Source organism: Calonectris borealis, chromosome 2, assembly GCF_964195595.1.
Source record: "Calonectris borealis chromosome 2, bCalBor7.hap1.2, whole genome shotgun sequence".
Taxonomy (NCBI): Eukaryota; Metazoa; Chordata; class Aves; order Procellariiformes; family Procellariidae; genus Calonectris; species Calonectris borealis.
In genome coordinates, this window is record NC_134313.1 from 72293608 (window position 1) to 72313429 (window position 19822).

General features: G+C 41.6%; 1 protein-coding gene across 8 annotated transcripts in view; it reads left to right on the forward strand.

Annotated features, from left to right (window-relative positions):
* The window catches only part of CLPTM1L (CLPTM1 like), a 31628-nt gene extending 23271 nt beyond the window's left edge, over positions 1–8357 (forward strand). For 3 of the 8 annotated variants that reach the window (XM_075142322.1, XM_075142323.1, XM_075142324.1), the window contains 5 exons: positions 1271–1305; positions 1587–1642; positions 1724–1768; positions 5089–5204; positions 6497–8357. In XM_075142322.1, the coding sequence (XP_074998423.1) occupies positions 1271–1305; positions 1587–1642; positions 1724–1768; positions 5089–5204; positions 6497–6581 (337 nt within the window). In that variant the 3' untranslated portion in view covers positions 6582–8357. Of the gene's footprint in view, positions 1–1270; positions 1306–1586; positions 1643–1723; positions 1769–2187; positions 2387–5088; positions 5205–6496 lie in introns of those variants that run through there. The other 5 variants (XR_012672424.1, XR_012672425.1, XR_012672426.1 and 2 more) reach the window with 5 other exon arrangements.
* The last annotated feature ends 11465 nt before the right edge of the window (positions 8358–19822 follow it).

Consider the following 19822-nt stretch of genomic DNA (forward strand, 5'->3'; position numbering starts at 1 on the left):
CTATTTCACGAAAAGGTGAAACTCCTGTTCCCTTTCACTCAGAATAATACAGCTAGTTCATTTTGTATTGGAGAGGTACAAGCAAGTATGCAGCCATGAGACTGTGTTGTAGAAAAAAACCTGCAAATGCAAGCATGGTGATGGCCATGTAGACATGTTTTTCAACAGTGTTTAGGCCCCAAAAGGGTGGGAGGGAGAGCAAGCAGTAGCTTAAAATAACATCAGAAAGAGCTACTGTTTCTGCATACGTGGGCCGTAGCACTTGTACTAGAAACTGGGGAATTTAGAAAAATTTTTTTTTCAAAAGGTTCTTGCCTTATTAAGGAGCTAACAAATATGCAGCCTTTAAAAATTCTGCTTTTCTCACAGAATTCTTAAATTCATTCAATACTGCAAAATATTATATGCCAGGTGTTCTGTGAGCTGTAGCTTACGAAAGTGAAAACAATAGAATTTTTATCATTGTTAAATCTATTTGTAAGGAAGTGTGATGGAACAAGTAATCTTAATGGTGGATTATCCTTTAATCTTGCAGGCATTTTCTGATGCATTTTTTAGATGCTTGTGGATTAGTGAAATGCTGCTACAGCTGTAACGCTGCTATTAACAAGTCGCTAACACAGCCTTGCAAGTTTAATTTTAAATGATGTAACTTGAGGATCATAATTACTAGCTGTTCTTACTATTGCAAGCAGAAGTGTGGAATTTGACCACTATCTGTAACACTACTGTTATGTTGCTAAGATTGTGCTCCATTGAACATCTGGGAGGGGTTTTTAGATGCAAGGAGGGAAAAACGTAGGTTCCTTGTATTTACCTTTTTTTTTTTTAAGTGCCTACTCTAGTGGATTGCACTGAATGGTATGTGTAGTTTGAAATTTGGTAAGTCCTTACAGTGCCATATTGAGTGTCTCTTTAGAATACAGCGTTACCTTTGCGAGTCTTAATGCAGTCAGTGTTCAGTGTGCAGTATTATCTGATGTCATTTTGGGTGCAGAAGCCTTAGAACATTCTGAAAAAGTATAAAAGCAGTTGATAAAGCTCTCCAGATCTGTTGGATGCACGGATAAACATCCTTTGCTTAAACTGTTAGCACCTCCTCTGGAGCCCTTCCTAATCAAAGGAAGATGTGAGGTATTTAGTTCTTGTGTAAAGTAATTCACAACATAGCCATTTCTTGGGGTAGACAGCATACAGTCATGTAGAGGATGTATTACAGGTATATATTTTTGGCTGAAGTGAAAAAATAACTGGACTGTCTTCTTTGTAGCTGGTACTCCTGGTTGATTAACAGCTTTGTCAATGGTGAGTCTCTTCATATTTCTTCAAATGGGGGCCAAGACTCAAAAGTAGAAAATTAACTGCTGTCAGCTGGATCAGTGTAATACAGAGCAATAACTTGACTGTAGGTTCCAAAATCATCACAGTGATTGAGAAAGGGAGAAGAATCAACCCAAAGTGAAACAAAAAGATTAGATGCATCTTCTCTCTTTAGGAAAATGAGTGTAAATCTCTAATTGTGAAAGTATAGTGTGGTGTACTTCTATTGTGCATTTGTCTGTAAGTTTTCCATCTTTTATCTTCAGGAGTGTATGCTTTTGGATTCCTGTTTATGCTGCCCCAGCTGTTTGTAAACTACAAGGTAAGATTGAAAAGTGATAAAAGACTACTTTTTTAGTCTCTTCTTCCAGAATTTATTACAAATTGATATTTTTAATCCTAGATGAAATCTGTTGCACACTTACCGTGGAAGGCTTTCACATATAAAGTAAGTAAAGCTCTAATTTAAAGATTGGTGCAGTCATTTTGGAAACAGTTTTCTATGAGAAACAGCTTAGTATTATGTAGCTTAAGGCTGACAGTGCTTTGTTTGTTTGGTTTAAGAACTAAACTGACAGTAAAACCAAATCTGTTTGCAAATGTCTTAAAAAAAAAACCAGAACAAAACAAACCATTGATTTCCATTTTTCATAATGACTTCCATATAATGAGAATACGTGCATCCTAGTTTTGACGATAATATTGTTTTTTCTACTGTCAGCTGTCTTGCATGGGTGTGAATGTTGGTCCTGCAAATAAACTAATCAGTCTCAATTTAATACATGATTTTAGGAAGAGAGAGATTATATTAACAAAGGATAGTTCTCAAGAAACAGATAGGACCACTAAGAGACCTTATTTTGGCAGGTTCCAGGAACTACCAGACACTGTTCTGTGCTGGGGTGGTAATTCTGAGCTTCTGGGCAGTGTAGTGACAAATGCGTGGTGGGTTGTTACACAGTGGAAAAGGGGCTGCACTGTGGTGTCCCCACTGCCTAGACTGCCCTTGTAGGACATAATGTAATGCTGTAGCAAAGCTTAACACCAGACCTTGGAGGAGGGGAAGGTGAGTTTATTTCAAAACAAAGTCAACTTACTAACACTTTGATACCTGCATACCCACAAGCACCCACATGTGTGTCCGAGTGGTTTGTGTAGTATTCAGGCACCAAGATGGATGTACCCAAGTATCCCAGTCAGGATTCCTTGCGCTGATACGGAGGACAAGGGACACCCACTGCCACTGTCAAGTTCCTATATCTCCTACGTTCTCCTCAGTCAACAGCTACATGCTAGTTTTTTTCTTGTACCCCTAAAGAGCTGATAGTATTTTGACTCCATCCTTTCCCATCTCTGTGAGTCATGAGGATTTTTGTACTGTCATTTGTTTTCCTGATCATTGTGTCCTGAGAAACCCTAGATGGGTGTGCTGGGATCATCAAGACCTTGATGCCATCAACACGTGCCATGTTTTATTCTGCTTCCACTCATACATACTTTCATTTATTCTTCCTTTGTGCCAATGTATTACAATTCTCCAGAACATCAGTACTTTAAAAGAAACACTGTTAAAAACTGCTCAAGACATGGTGTCCAATTCTGAGCAGATGATCTGGGACAAAAGAACTAAAATCTTAAAATTTGCAGTGCCTTTCATAGCTTTTCCATTTCTGTGAGCCTACAGCAATAGCCCAACTTTCTGCTGCCTTAATATTTCTAAGGAATCATGGGGCATCTAGGAAAACAGATTGAAATATAGCTGATAGCAGAATAGCAACTCAACAGCGTTCGATACAGAAATATAGTCAAAATAAAAATAAACATTCAGTGTTTCAGACATATACTAGGCAAATCAGCACGTTTCATAATAGAGGGGAGTAAAAGATATATTAGTGAAGTAATTTCACAATTTTACTTCAGCAACAAAATGCAATAACTGAGCAGAGACATCAGCAGTTGACAACAAAGGGACAGTATTCAAGCAAGTAACCTTTAAAGCAGTAGAATTCTCTTGCTGAACAGCCTTTTCTTACAGAGCATTTATGGTTCCTGTTAAGATGCCAGGGCTACCCACAACAAAGGCTTGTGTGTATGTAGAAAGGAGTATATGATGTTTTCAATTATGTTTAATTTACTGGTCTTTGGAGGTGGTAATTTACTTTTTTCTAGCAGATATTTAACGTTGCTTGCTCTCTTCTGCACTTTGAAGAGTGCAAAGAATAGTCTGAGGTCTCATCTGCGATTGTTTTAGAGAGCTTTGGTTTTCTCCTTGATTTGAACTCTTCCCTGTTTTGGGAAAAATGAAGATCAGTCTAACTTTCCAGTAGTTTCTGTAGTCTTTATGTTTATGCTCTTTATACTTTAATGAGGAGTACCTTCAAATGAGGTAATCTCAAAAGCAAACTAGCTAGACTACATACTGTTAGATGGACTGCCTTGATGCATTCCATTTCAGTGGCTTATGAGGACTGCCTAAGTGCCTGAAGGATGGAGCATTTAGCTTTTTCTTCCTTTCATCGTTGTAGGATCACTCACTTGGGTGTCGACTTGGAAAGGCTGCCTTTTCCAACTTGCCAAGTTTTTTTTGTTCCATGACAAACCTTCTTTGCACAGGCTTGAGAAGTGCCGTCTATATTCTTTGATCACTTCGGATTCACAGATTTGTTTTGACTTGCCAGAAAGAGCTTTCCTGTTGTAATTAATCAGAACTCTCTCCTGTCCAACACCCCCATCTTCTGCTGATGCTTTGCTTCCTCATATAAACACTGGTTCATTTTGAAGCGTGAGTCCTTCTCTGCTTAGACAATACATCATTTTCCCCCTTCTTATGGTATGGATTAAGGTACAGCTTGCTAATACTGAAAGGAGAAGCCATGTTACTGACTCCGGTTCTTTGCTGGATTTGTTTCCTGATGGTTTTAGTGAGTTGAAACAGTTTATTGCACCATGTGATGAGTACTAGAGCTGGTGCACTGTAAGAGTTGATTTCTAGTCCTCCCTGTAGGCTAGAGCCAGATCCAGAGGGGTTGCCCTTCTGTTTACTTTCTTTACCTTCTCTGACAAAATATCATTGTCTCTGCATGCTCGGAGCCTGTTTGTGTTGCTTTCCCAGCAGATGTCTGGGAATTTAAACTTTCTTACTCAGGAAGTAGTAGTGAGAAAATATTTCATTATTGCTTCAGAAACGGAACCTATCATATGCCTAGTTGAGTGGAAATGGTGTAGAAAATTATCTCGGATAAGGAATGGATGATTACTTCCAGGACAGCACTGAAAATATTTTAATCTCTCCAAGGCTGTCAAGTTAATGTTCTTAAGAGGAATAAATTAACAAGTTTTTACACAAATTTCAAATTCCCACAGAAAATGAAAGTGAACTGACATTTTTTAAATCTTAAATCATTCAAGTAATGAATGAATAAAAGTGTTTTGCCAGTTTCTTTTAAAGATTTCACTGAAGTTGAATCCATGTTTTTCCCCTCACATGACAATACTCTCACTTACCTGAAGTAGTCCTACTTCCTTTTTTCTCGTAACTATAATTCTGTGGTCTGGAGTAGACAGCATGGTCTTCATTAAAAGAAAGCACTTTAAAGTTTGCATTAATCAGTTTTTCAGCATAACCTGTAAGTTTTGTTATAAATATGGAAGTAGTCTGTGTTCCTACTGAAAAATATAGTTCTAGGAAGCCTGTTTCCTGTAGCTTTGTATGACAGATGACTTCCTTTCTTCACAGCTGACTGAAGTATACTTTTCTTATATTTGTAGGCATTCAACACCTTTATTGATGATATATTTGCTTTTATCATCACTATGCCAACATCTCATAGGCTGGCGTGCTTTAGAGATGATGTCGTGTTCCTGGTCTATCTTTACCAAAGATGGTATGCCTTTCTTTAATATTCATCAGAATTTTTACAACGCTGTAGATGGTTGCAGTCTAATTGCTGTAAAGAACTATGAAATAGTTTGGGATAGACTTCAAGCGGAATTTTTATACCATAGTAATATATAATATGGTCTGGATAATGGGAGTTGTCTCTATGCGTAGTGAAGGGAATATTGAGCAGGGGATCCTGAAAAGGAGATCTAAATACAAATAAGAGGAGCAAAAGCGCTTTCCCATAACTGACAGTATTCATGGACCCTTTTTAGCATGCTAAGAGGGTAGTCAAGAAATTCCTCTTCTCTCACCACTCACAGAATTTTTGTCAGTTACCCCTTCTCCCTCCCCAAAACAGCAGTCCTCCTTTTCAGCAGATAGTTTCACATTTGCAAGTTACAAAAAAAATTAACCTGAAACATGAATACCTGAAGTAAGGTGAAGGAGAGCAATTCTTAAGCTTGTATTCACGAACGCTCTTAGGAGTTCTGGGCTTCTAACCCTTGCTGAGGGGCTACATGCCTACATATGCTCAGTATCTGAGGCGTGCTTTCCAAGTTGCTCTGCAAGGCACTAGCAAAGGATGTTTTCTGATGAGGGGTTGTCCTGCTCTGCTTTCCTCTTTATCTAGTTTCCAAACACAAGTTATCAGGTTCTCTGGTAAGTTGAGTATCTGCCAAGTTTCAGATTCTTTAAGTAACTGAAATCAGATGGAGAAGAAGGCTATATGCAATAATTATTGAAATATTGTTCATAAGTGAAGCTGCAGAAAGTGTATTCTTGTTCCCAAGAATAAATATTTAGATGTGGAGCAAACAAGAATTTTAAGCCTAGTTCACATTATACAAGAATATATGGATGTGTACTTTAATCATTAATACTAAATGTGAACTTCAGTTTTCGGTTTATATAATCGCACAAAAGTGTAGTAAAATAGGTCGCCTTCCAAGGTATTTTTGTAGAAGTTAAGAGCTCAACAACTTCTGACGGGGGCTGGACACTGGTTTCAAGTTGGAGACGTATACTGGATTGCTTGAGAAATACTCCAGACAAGCTTTAGGGAAGCTAATACATCTCTTAAGAGGCCCTGTTACAAGACAACTGGTTAAGTCTTAATGTGAAGAAGCTGATGTATCTGTAGCTGATCTTTAAAACTGTTGTATTTTTTGCCACAAATGGGAATAGAGAATACGATGAGAAAGTAATTAACTTTTAAAATTAAGTAGCACAGAACTGCTTAATTCCTCCAGGTAGCAGACAATATTGTAACTAATAATTTGTTTTTTCTGCCAGGCTTTATCCTGTGGATAAGAGCAGAGTGAATGAGTATGGAGAATCTTATGAAGAAAAGCCAAAAAAAAAAGCTCATAGAGAATAACTAAGAATTGAAGAAGATTCTGACCCCTGGACTCTTACTGGCTTCATGTATTATCTGGTCTTAAGGAAGGAAAAACTTATTTAATAAGAGTATTTTTAAAGCTTATGACAGAACTACATGGACAATACATCTTCTATATTGCCAAAATCTAGTTTTGATATCCTCCTATTTCAAGATCCTTTTTTGTCCTGAAAAGGTCCAGTCTGCCAGATGTCATTGAATAAACTTCCTGCATTTAAACTTCTCTTCGGTGAAAACCTAAGTGTCCTGACCATGGTAATTAATATCCAAATCCATGTTTTTAAGACAACTCACCAACTGGAAGTGTGGTGCCCGTGCCACAAGGCTATGAAAAGTGAAAAAACAAGCCAGTGTGTTACAGCAGAATTGAGCATTATTGCCAAACTGGAGGCTGTCAAAAATAAAATGTATAATATTGGATTATATGCTAATTACAAATAATTCTTTTTTGATAATGGAGATAATGGAAATTCTAGAAATTACGATTAAAGTTGTAAGTTGTATGTGGGCATTTAAGTTCATAGCTTAAAAAAAATTCTGTTGGAAATACAGGATGAGAGAGATGAGGTTGTTAAAGATCAAATTCTGCCACGTTCTTAGCCCACAACATGGCAGAGGGTTTCAGTTGTCTTAAATGGAACGAAGATGTGAAAAAGCTGTAACATGATTTCATTCAATATGTATCCAAGTTTATATAAATCCTTCTGCATTATTGACAAACCTTCTGATTTCTTGGCATAGCAAGTATTCATATAATGCAAATCATTGTTACATGCTAGGAAAGTCTCTTAACACATCTTAAATTCTTCATCATGTGGCACCCCAGTGACCTACTAGGCCAATTTTCTCATGTTTCAAAGGGAGTAATTCCTTGGTCTTTCCCCGCTCCCTCCCTGCTCCATTCTGTTTATAAGATGAAACACACATCATTCAAGTGGAATGATTTTGCCCCAGTACAATACAGGTTCAACAAACTACCTGGATACAGAGAAAAAAAAAAACAGCCTGGTGAAGAACAGGTATCTTCCTTTCACACAATTTAAAATCCATATTCAATGGGAACAGTTCATTAAGGGAGGTATTTTGATGTTTCTTTCAAATTAGTAAAAAAAGTCAGGTTGAATTATTATACCAAAATTCAAACTTCACAGCTATATCTAGAAACCATAGTTCTAGATTTTTAAAAGCAAGTTTCTTTGTAACAGTAAGTGAAATATACAGTGCATTCCTTTCAGCAGCAAATAAAATGCAATTGAAAAAAAAAAATCCAAAAGGCAGAATTCTAGTTTTGCTTTGGTCAGTAAGTTTACAAATTAACCCTAATGATTCTTAAGTTTCTTTATTAAATTGCATGCTGTTTGTGCAAGGCTATTTAACTTCAATTTGTCATTGATTGAAAATATTAATTTAATAACCTTGAAGAACACAGATCTACTCCTATAATCTGTAACTACTTTATGAAGTGGATTTTATCCAGTTCTGATACTGCAGAAGTCTGAACGTATAAATGCTCAGGTCCCAAAAAGATACAGAAATGTGCCTAACTTCTTTTGTCACAAACTCTAGTCTTTCTTACACTGAAGTCCTCCTCACATGCTACTGGCAATGGAAAGGAGTCACCTTGTACCTGTTTTGGATTTGTTTGGAAGGAGCTCTTCGCTGTCAGGCAAACTAATTTGGGACTTCTGTTTCATAATAATAGTTAAATGTAAGTGTGTGAAAATTTCTCCTGATATAAATAATGCATATAGCAGATTCCCTTTTTGTGCCATTTCAAAACAATCAAGTTATTGGTTCTTCTAGAATAGCTTCTGAAAGTCCAGAATACCATATTGGGGTATTTCTAATGTTTCTTCACTCATTTTTGTATGTAGCTGTTGAAAAATCATTCTTGCACCTTGACATACTGTGAGTTTATTGGTCTTCTGTCTTGCATTTCTGATGACAATGACCTCATAATATCGTATACAGTAGTCATAAAGAATATACAATTAGAACACTTTAATTCTTTAAAATGAGCGAGATGTTTTATGCATTCCATTTCCAAATAAAAGACTTGGCATACGGGATAGAGAGTTACCTTTTGTTGTTGGAAAGATGGCGAAAAACTACGTACGCGCTGTAACTTTGGAGATATTAAATGTTTTAACGTTCTAGTTGTGGAAATGACATCAGCTTAAAACAAAAATGCGGTCCTATATGTGGTTAATGCAGAAGAAAAACTTCCTATATATGAAATTTCATTGAATGTATTGCAGCTCATGACGGATTATCAGTATCTGTGATCTATTTAAGAGTTCAAGAGTTCCTCACTTCTAATGAGGTTTACCGTGGAAAGCAACTTGGTGACCATCTCACATTCTCATCTTCGTTAGGCTTGTAATGGCTTTGGAAGTTAAGAGATTACAGTGATTTGGGGGTGGGGGTGTTTTAGAGTTAATTGGGCAAATCATCATATGCTTCTGGAAGGTACTCTTGCACAGTACTTACTAGTGCATAGCAACCTAGCAATCATGATTCTCTACGGACATAAGTGAAGAAAGGCAGCTGACAGCGCTTTCTGTGGCTCAGTGCCTCTTGGCTGTGTTATGGAGCCCGTGCTGTGCTCCTGCGCAGTTCCCCTTCCATACCGAGCTATTTCCTGCTCATCTTCACCTGCTGCTGACTGTGTTCTCCAAGAGGTGACCTTCTGCCCTTACGGCTTTTTTCCCTGGAGCCATAGGGCTAACTGAATAACAAAATGGGCAGCAGCACAAACAGTTCTTCTCTTACCAGCAGAGCTCAAGAAGTCTGCTCTGCTTCTGTCACTGCTAGAGCAGGTGCTGTATACCTTGCCCATATGTTGACTCAGCACAAGTATATGTTCCCTTTTGATACAGCATTACGCTCCGGTAATTGTCAGTGCCAGCATCTACACCTCAGCGCCAGAAGCATTAAGACACATAATTCTGTAATATGTCTGCTTTTAAACATCACATTTTCCAGTTTTTTCATCAGAAGAGAAATCCAATGTTGAGGAAGTGAAACGTGATCATTTACTAGTAATGCCGCTCCTCTTTACATTACAACTTACGGCTTTTCAATGTCATAAGATTTAAAATAACGCAGGTGGGAAGGGACCTCAGGAGGATATCCAGTACCAGCACAGCATCTTTCCCCCCGCTGCCCCTTACAGACTGATCAGGCTTTCCTGATAGTCCTGTGTAAAACCATCTGAGGGAATAGATCTAGCCCTAGGAGTTGAGAAATAAAGCCAGAAAGAGGCCAGCTTTCCCGGATGCCCAAGAGCAGTCTCTGACTGCTTCCCCTCTTACGCTAGGAGAGGTTTGGCTCTGTATCTGTGAGGATCCATGCACTTTTCCAGTGGTTATAGACACATTTGAAGAATTTCCTTTTAGTACAGAGGGGGAACTGTGACGTCTCCCATGTTTTCATCCATCTGCATTAAATACCACTGCTCCTCCTTAAGGATATCTGGAGCTAATCAGTTTGCTCCTGTTTTATCCTTTATGCAATTCTCCTATTTCTTACTGCTCCTTTTAATAGCAGGTCCCCAAAAATTCTGTATTCTTTTTTTTTATCCTAACCCCCACTCTGATGAGTATATCTGCATCAAAAGGAACAAAATACTTTAGATTCAAAAGATAAATGCTTTAACACTGGGGCATTCTGGCTCACGTCTGCCTATGTTAGGTTTAAAGAATAGGATAGCTTCTCCCCTTCTCCTCCCAGCTTTCTGTTTGGCAGCACTCTGTCCTTTCAGTCCTTGCCATACGGTACCCATAAAACTTCTTGCAAGCTGTTTTGGGTATAGCATGTACCAGCCTCTCAGTTTCTGGCCCCTAACGTTCTCCTTAGTCATCCACAGCCCCGCAATACTTACTAACTTAAGACAGAGCTCTCTGATGGTTGCCTTTCTGATGATCTGTCCTTCTCCTGTTCTTGCACTAATGCAGTCTTGCACATCTTCAAAGACTCATGAGCTATCTTATTTTGGACTTTGAAAAGTTCACTCTGAGCATTTTTATTAGGCATTAGTTGCCTCTAGCAGTCTCTAGCCACAGGTTAGTCTGTGTCGAGCAGCCTAAAGCCAGGTAGATGTTTCATTGCTGTGGTTCATCTGCATGCTCTGGTCCAGCTAACCACCTGGCCACTGAAGCAAGAGCCCTTGAGCATAGACTTCGGAAGTGCAGCTACGCTCTTCACTCCATTCAGAACACCAGGCCTGGCACAGCTCCAGCTTCGTGCCACGTAACACTCAATGCCTGGCTGGTGGCCAGCCAGCAGCAGCTATCCAGCACGCTTTGCCTCCTTGCTGCCCTGCAACCTCCCATCTGCATCGCTTGCAAGCTTCAGCTCAAAGAGTTGTCATAGATACCTAGTTTGGACTGACTTCCACAGGATCTACTGGAGTATAGCCTCTACTTTTCCAACTGGACTTAGCAATTTACATTTCCTATACTGAAATTCTCAGCTCTTGCTACATCTGCTGTCTAATCCCCATCAGAAGCAGGCCCTTCATTTGCCTAGTGCTGACCATAAGAACAGAAAGGAATAAACAGTGTTTCATTTGGTAAAACCAACAAACCCTTCATCTACTTGCTTGAGAAAGAACTGGTTAGCCTCACCCTCTCTGCCATCCCAGAAGTTGTTACAAAGATACACCGGAGAAAAAAACCTTGAACCAGGAATGTGTGTTGTTTCAAGCAGACTCTGATTTCTTAAACTTGGGCATCTCAGAAGATTAGTGTCAGAGGACCATGCAATCTTAAAAAATCTCAGTCACAGACCTTGACTCCATTATCCCTGGAACACAGTAAGCATTGCTCTGCTACTCTGATCCTCTTTAGTTATGCCAAATGTGCAAGGATCAGCAGTACGTTATGGATCTGTTTGCTCATTATCAAAATCCTCCACTGAACAGCAGTTCGAAAAACAGACTTGAAGATACAAAGCTCTGCGAACATCCATGTCCTTCACTACTGCTTTCTTCAACCTGTCACTTCACAGAATTAGAATTTCAAGAAGTAGCTATTGCTTAAAAAAAGGGAACAGAAGCACATTCATCCCTTTTGGGGAAGGGAAAGGGGAAAAGAAGAAAGAGTTCTTTGGTTATGCTGTGTTTTTAAATGATTGGTTATAAATACCTCTAGCTGAACTGCCAAACAAGTCCCTTAGACTTTCTGGGTTTCTATCGCAGGAATTCAGAAAGGATTGGGGTCTTCCCCTGCTAATCAGCTACAGCTATTCTCAGTCTGCAACAATCTTTTTAAAAAAAGCTGCTCTTTTCTGCTGACCTCTCCATTTCTAAAGGAAGCACAGTCTTTGACTGAAAGTCTCCCAGTGACAAAGGCTAGTTTAGTTCATATACAAAACAGGTATTTCATTCTGCTGAAGATTTGACCAATTGAAGGAACTGTTCTTACATTCAGCTATCAGCAGGATCATATATTTTGCTTCTTTCAGATTACTCTTCCCCAGCATCTTTTTCCCAGGTTAAATGCAGTTCCATAGTTCTTTCTTGGGACTGTACCCTGGCATCATAGTACTGCGGCAGAACTCCGAAGGACTCAGCAGAGAAGTGAAAGGATACTCCCTTCTCTAATGAAGTTGTGAACTACCAACTCTTTTTTAGAATCAGGCTGAAAATTCCGTATCAGAATGGACCATCTTTGAAATGAGATAGTAACATCTAGGTTCGCCAAGGCCAAGAGTAAACGCTGAGAAAAGTGCTTTGTTTATAGGAGCAGAATTAGTCTCTTTCGCATGCAGAGCTTTTCTACCACTGGACCATTTCTGAACACTACTAAGGTTTAGTGCACGTGGACTCTCATCCCACAGCCACAGGGGCAGCACTTGCTTTACATTGGGCTGTCGAGCAGCCTACACTTCTGCCTTCTGGCACAACGAGTCACAAACATAAGCTAAGTAAACTTAGAGCACTTGTACAGCATTTACTCCACACATACAAATATAACCCTGAGAAGTGATTTTTTTTGCTAGTGCTCCTGGTTGGTGGCAGGTACCAAGCAGCCACTGCAAGGAAATGCTGGTTTTCTTTCTCCGTTCCTCAAATACCCATGTATAATGAGACATGCCTTTTCTTATATGGTAACACCATGCTGTAGGTTTGTGAGCTTGGATTTAAGTGTGAAAGGTTAGGATATTAAAGCTGAGTTACACTTACTGATTCTTACATAGCAGCCCCCCCGGGGGTACAAGCACAGGACTGAGACAGAGTTCCCACCACCCAAGAATAGATACATAAACTGCAAATGGTCAGTTAATGGTCACTGGGGAATGCCATCCGAGGAGCCAGGTAGAACAAGGTTCTGGACACAAAAATGAAAGAACCCATTTGAAAAACCTCCCATATATGGTGAAAATGCAGAGGATTAGAAGGCATAAAACATGGTCAAAGAGTCCCCTACAAGAACAGGAAAAAAGTTATAACAGGGAGATGATGCTCCAGTATTAACCCCAGGTAAGGACGCTATGTCTGATCAACCTCTTCACTGCTGTCATGGTTTAACCCCAGCCAGCAACTCAGCCCCACACAGCCGCTCGCTCACTCCCCTCCAGTGGGATGGGGAAGAGAATCGGAAGGGTAAAAGTGAGAAAACTCGTGGGTTGAGAGAAAGACAGTTCAATAGGGAAAGCAAAAGCCGCGCACGCAAGCAAAGCAAAACAAGGAATTCATTCCCTACTTCCCATCGGCAGGCAGGGGTTCAGCCATCTCCAAGAAAGCAGGGCTCCATCACACGTAACGGTTACTTTGGAAGACAAAACACCATCACTCCAAAATGTCCCCTCCTTCCTTCTTCTTCCCCCAGCTTTATATGCTGAGCATGACGTCATACGGTATGGAATATCCCATTGGCCAGTTGGGGTCAGCTGTCTCGGCTGTGTCCCCTCCCAGCTTCTTGTGCACCTGGCAGAGTATGGGAAGCTGAAAAGTCCTTGACTAGAATAAACACTACTTAGCAACAACTAAACCGTCAGCGTGTTATCAACATTATTCTCATCCTAAATCCAAAACACAGCACAATACCAGCTACTATGAAGAACATTAACTCTATCCCAGCCAAAACCAGGACAACTGCCAGCGGGTTCCCCCCCGCCGCTTTCACTACAGGAGGAGCACTGCTTTTTGATTCATGTTTTGCTACTGCAGACTCTGCAATCACATAGCAAAAAAATAACCCAGGGAGGTGTAAAGTATTGAGTAAATAAAAATTTTAGGGAGCTAACTGTGCACACATTTTCTGCTCTACCTTTCCCATGTAACAAGGTCACAGATGCTGCACTTAGGCAGAGTAAATTTAGATGCAAACTGGTGGATGATGCAGGCATCTTCAGCACTAAAGTAGGGGTCAAAATCTGAGAGCAACTGGACAGACCACACCTGGGCTACGAAGAGATCTTCGCCAGAGGGAATGAGTTTGTGTGGAGGTCTCAAAACTTAGGAATCTTATCTGCATGAACGGAGGCATGTCAAGACAGTGTGAGCTAGCACAAAGTAGTAATTCAGTAGGGACTGAACTCATGATGTCGTGGTTTAACCCCTGCCGTCAACTAAGCTCCACACAGCTGCTCACTCACTCCCCTCCCAGGTGAGATGGGGGGAGAATAGTAAGGGTAAAAGTGAGAAAGAAACCTGTGGGTTGAGATAGAAACAGTTTAATAATTAAAATGAAATAATAATTAAAAAGAATAAAATTGTAAGAAAAAGAAAGGGGAACAAAATTAATAACAAAGAGAGAAGAAAATAAAACCCAACAACAAAGGCAAGTGATGCAAATGAAAACAATGGCTCACCACCCACCGACCGATGCGCAGCCAGACCACAAGCAGCGGCCCCCTGCCAACCTCCCCCCAGTTTTATTGCTGAGCATGACGTCATACGGTATGGAATATCCCTTTGGTCAGTTGGGGCCAGCTGTCCCGGCTGTGTCCCCTCCCAGCTTCTTGTGCGTGAAGAAAATTAACTCTATCCCAGCCAAAACCAGCACACACAGAAAATGAATTTCCCCTCAAACAAATCTTTAATACTGAAAGGCAGTGTTGGCAGCGAAAGGCAGTGAAACAGTGAGGAAGAGTGTGCGTCAGGAAGAGCAAGCCTCAGGAAGAGCAAGGTATGATGCACTTGGGCATTGCTGGCTGTCAGCCAAGAGGATGAGAAAAGGATCAAAGAGTTTGTGGAGGAAATACTGGGACTGCAGGATGAAAAGCAGTATTGAACATTGATTAAACAGAATCGAAGAGAGAAGTTCAAAGTTTGACCGGCACAGGGTGTGTCTGGCACAATGAAGTCCATGACTCTGAGGAAGCAAATGTAGAAGGAGAAGGAAGGACTAAACATCTGTTTTAAGGAGCAACAGGCAAGTAGGGAGAAGCTGAATCAAATAGAAAGGCTGGGGTTGGTGTGAGAACAGAGGCACACCATTCAGGGACCACCACACACAGTGCGAGAGACACACAGTGGCCTGGAAAAAGCAGTTAAAAGGTGGAGAAGGGACCACTGCAACTCTCAGGGAGAGTCCTGATCCAGAGGATTGGTTTGAAGACACATGGGAAGAGCCAGACTCATGTAAGTCTGGTAACTGTAATAATAATAGTGCTAGAAAGGCCTTGTTCCCCCACACCACGTGTCCCCCTGCAAGATGAGCTCTGTAACTCTGGAAGCTGGCCAGATAAACAAATGGCTCCTCCAGTTACCACTGTAAAGACAACCAAGGCTGAAGATGCAGCCCAGCAGAGAAGAGAGCAAATCACTGTCATGGAAGGCTTCATTCCACAGCAGATGAAAGGCGTGACAGGTATGGGTGCCCTAAAAAGGGATTACACTGAGTAGCTGGTTAAATTGGAGGCATGTCCTTGATTAACAGCATATGACTGTATGGCTCTAGCTCAAGCAGCAGCCTCAGGGTGAGCCTGGGACCAAGACCAGCCCCATTGGCTGACGATCCCCTCGTCAGTGATGACTCAGACTGATGGATATGATGGATCATTAAGGGGTCTTACTCTCTGACAAACTGTACTGGGTCTAGCTGAGACAGAGTTACCTTTCTTCATAGCAGCCTGTATGGTGCTGTGCTTTGGGTCTGTGACTAACAGTGTTGACCACACACCAACATTTTGGCTATTGCTGACCAGTGCTTGCACAGTGTCAAGACTTCTTTTTTCCCACTCTGCCCCGACAACGAGTAGGCTGGGTGGGCAAGAAGCTGGGAGGGGACACAGCCGGGACAGCTGATCCCAACAATATCCCCAATATCCCCAACAAAGGGACATTCCATACCATATAACCTCATCCTCAACAAATGTAATATTGACACCTCCAATATGCCATAGTTATCAATGTGTCTACTAAATCCATTCTCTATTACGGAATTAGTCAACTTCCACAGCAGAGTCCTCAGACTTACTGCTAGGTAGTTCCCATGATCTCCTTTGGGATCCTTGGTGTCATGTTACATATTTTCATGGCTTGTGATATTAAAACATTCTGGCATAATATAGGCAGTTGTTCAGTCACTGAGTTCCTTTGAACTCACTAGTAAATACCATCTGGTCACAGAGACTCACTGATTTTTGAACATTTTTTTCCTCTCTCTCTATTGAACAACATAATTCATAGTACTTGAGTTTGAGACAGATCATGCTGTGTGCAAAGATTTGACACAGGACTCCCCTCAAGTTCCTTCTATAATTTCCTCAGCATTGCCATGATTGCCCTAAGTGCTCCTTCTCTGCTGTTACATTACAGACTTCCTGGCAAGCTGTCCCACTTCTGATGTTTGATGTTTCTTTCAGCTTTGGAAAGTTATTCATCAAATTATTCTAATTTTGTTTTATTAGTTTTTTACTTTTCCGTTTGAACACAGCTTCAGGTTTTTGAAAGACACCTTTCTTCTTCTTCTCGTGACACTTATCGTAACAGTTTCCTTTCAGCCTTTTCAAAGGGAGCTTTAAAAAGAGAGACACATTTGCAGTAAGCTTGCGTCTTTAAGTAGTCATTACTGAAGCTAGACCTAAACATAACATCTTATTTCCATTCACTTCACTGTTGGATTATAAAAATGGCATTTTATTTTTACCACTGCACTATCACCATCCATTCCCAGGATAACTCCCTTTCAGAGAAGCTGGTCATAAAGCAGGATGTGGATAAGATTACGCTTGCCTTGAAGGATAAATTTTGTTGGGGAGAACTGTGACTTCATTATTTGTACAGATCTGGGTTCCCAGTACAAGAATGACATGGATATAACTGGAGTGAGCCCAGCGAACTTGCCACTAAGGGCCACTAAGATGATTAAGGAGCTGGAGCAGCTGACATATGAGGAGATGCTGAGGCAGCTGGGATTGTTTAGCCCCAAGAAGGAAAGGCTCAGTGGGGGTCATATCAAAGTGTATAAATAGCTGATGTAAACAAGATTAATCCAAACTCTTCTCAATGGTATCAATGACAGGACAAGAGGCAGTGGGCACAAATTAAAATACAGGAAATTCCACTTAAACGTGAAAAAACTTTTTACTCTGAGGGTAATAAAACACTGGAGCAGGTTGCCCAGAAAGGTTGTGGAGTCTCCATCCTTGGGGATATTCAAAACCTGATTAGACATGGCATTGAGCAATCTGCTCTAAGTGACCCTGCTTTGGGCAGAGGGGTGGACTAGACACCTCCATAGATCTCTTCACGCTTCAGCTATTCTATGACTCTGTGATTCTATTATTTTCCTTATTCGTCCTTGTAAAAAATAACTTTACTCCTTTTCCGTGTCACTTCCACTCCCTCTGAATTCTCTCCCCAGCCCAATGGTAGACTCACAGAAAATCATGTGGTACCTGTGAAAAGAAACAGAAGGAAAGAGACCCTCTTAGCCTGGCCACAGCAGCCCTCCTCTCTCCCTCCACCATTGCTGTGTTCATTGCCACCAAGAAGGGCATCAGCAAGAGGCACAGGTAGGGACTTACTGAAGGACCTACCAACAGTTGGTAGAAAGGGTCAAGAGACCTCCTCAGAAATTCAGCCTGCAGCAACACCTACAACCCCGCCATCTGCGATGAGCATGTCAACCAGCTTTGAGAACATGGATCTGCCACCGCCAGAGCTAGGGCCAAGTAGTTGCAACCTCACCTGCAACCAGCATGTCCTCAGCTGTGGGCACGTCCTTCACTACCACCACAACCCAATTGCCTCCTTGTACATGGGTCCTGGGGCTGCACCGCCTAAGGAAGACCCACTGATAAAAAGGCATAGACCAATGTCCACCTCTTCAAGGAGACCCTAAACATCAAGATCTCACATATGGTCCTCCTCACCCTCATGCCCTTGCTTTCTCCAGTGTCAACCCACTGGCTGAGGAGGACTCCATTGTGACAGTCAGGGGTCGGATTGTCTTTTTCAAGATTAATTAACCCCTTTCTCTTCCTCCTCCTCCTCTTTCTCCTCCTCTTTCTTTCTTCCTGAACACATTCCTCACAGGAAATGGTAAATCTTGTGTTTGCCACATGCCTAGCTACATTAGACATCACCGTTGGATTCTACCTTGAGGGTGCCGTCACCTTTGGAGGAATGGGGGGAGGAGAGAAATACATGCAAAATAGACCCATCAGAGGTCAGACCAAGGGCATCAACCTTACTCTCCCTTAGGTGCAGCTGCTGATGAATCCAGCCCCATCTCCAAATCCCTTGCCTTTCTGTATGCAGTGGCCGTGCAATATTTCAGTTACAGCATTGCTGAACACCATGAAGCCTTCTGGTGTTATCACTCTCCCTACTTTAGGAGTGCAGTCTGGTGCCTATCATCTGTGTCAAGGGGTAAAGGAGTCAGGCAATGCTGAATTTGGAGTGATGTAGGAATGCCTATATGAAGGCTATATGGTGCCAAGGAGTTGACTCCTCAGCCATGCTGATGTCAAGAGAAGAGCTGCTTTGCTCCCTGGAAGCGATTCATTGTTTTAGAAGGAAAGTAGGCCAGTCCTCAATGAGCAGTGGGATGCTGACCTCACTCCCTAGTCTGTAAAGGCTTCACATGAGGAAGGGAAGGTACACATTGCCCTGTCTCAGCAACTTCTACACCTCTGTCCCTGACATTGGTGAGAATTACTTGTTGCATGGCACCACCACTACCAGGGACAGGACTGTTCCCTGGCCACAGGGCCACTAACGTCTCCCTTCACCTAGTGACACAACTAAAAAAAACCCTTCTCCACACTGCGAGCTGTTGGATGATTCCTCACAAAGATGAGGTACTCTCTAATCTTTGAGAAGGAGAGAACTCTGTCATGTTCCTGCAGGAGACTCACAGCAATCCAACTAGGAAACCTAGCTAGAAGACAGTCACCTCACCAACATCCCTGGTAGAGTGTTACTCCATCTTGCCTGGACCTTTACTTAAAGGTCCTGGGTTTGTTGAATTTATGCCATATGGCATGCCACCCTTCTCTGTTCTTAATCTTTAACACCTACAGCCCCCTGGGCCAGGAGTGCAGCCTTACCAGCAGACCTGTTGTTGTGGTTTAACCCCAGTCAGCAACTAAACACCACGCAGACGCTCGCTTACCCCGCCCCCCCTCTGGTAGGATGAGGGAGAGAATCGGGAGGACACAAGTAGAAAAACTTGTGGGTTGAGATAAAAACAGTTCAATAATGGAAATAAACCAAAGTAGAACAGTAATAATAACAATGATAACAACAACAATAACCGAATATACAAAGCAGGCGATGCACAAAGCAACTGCTTACCGACCACTGACCGTGTGTCGTGAACGGAGGAGTGACTCCACCCCGCCCCTAGTTTTTATACTGAGCATGATGTCACATGCTATAGAATACCCCATTGGCCAGCTGGGTCAATCGCCCCAGCTATGCTTCTCTGCCAGCTTCCCCTGCACTTGGCAGAGCATGGGAGGCCGAAAAGTCCCCAGTGCAAGCACCACCCAGCAACAACCAAAGCATCAATGGGCCATCAACGCCCCTCTCATACCAAACCCAAAACACAGCACACACTCCCCCCCCAGCTACTGCGAAGAAAGTTAACTCTGTCCCAACCGGAACTAGGACACATGTCTTGGTAGTCAGAGCCCCAGAGTCTTTTGCTGTGACTGCATGTGAGAGATCAGCAGGACAGAGCAGCTGGAGCAGGAGAGTTGGATTTGGAGAGGAACTTGGTGATCCATGCCTTTGGAGCAGGTTTTGAGTGACCTGTAAG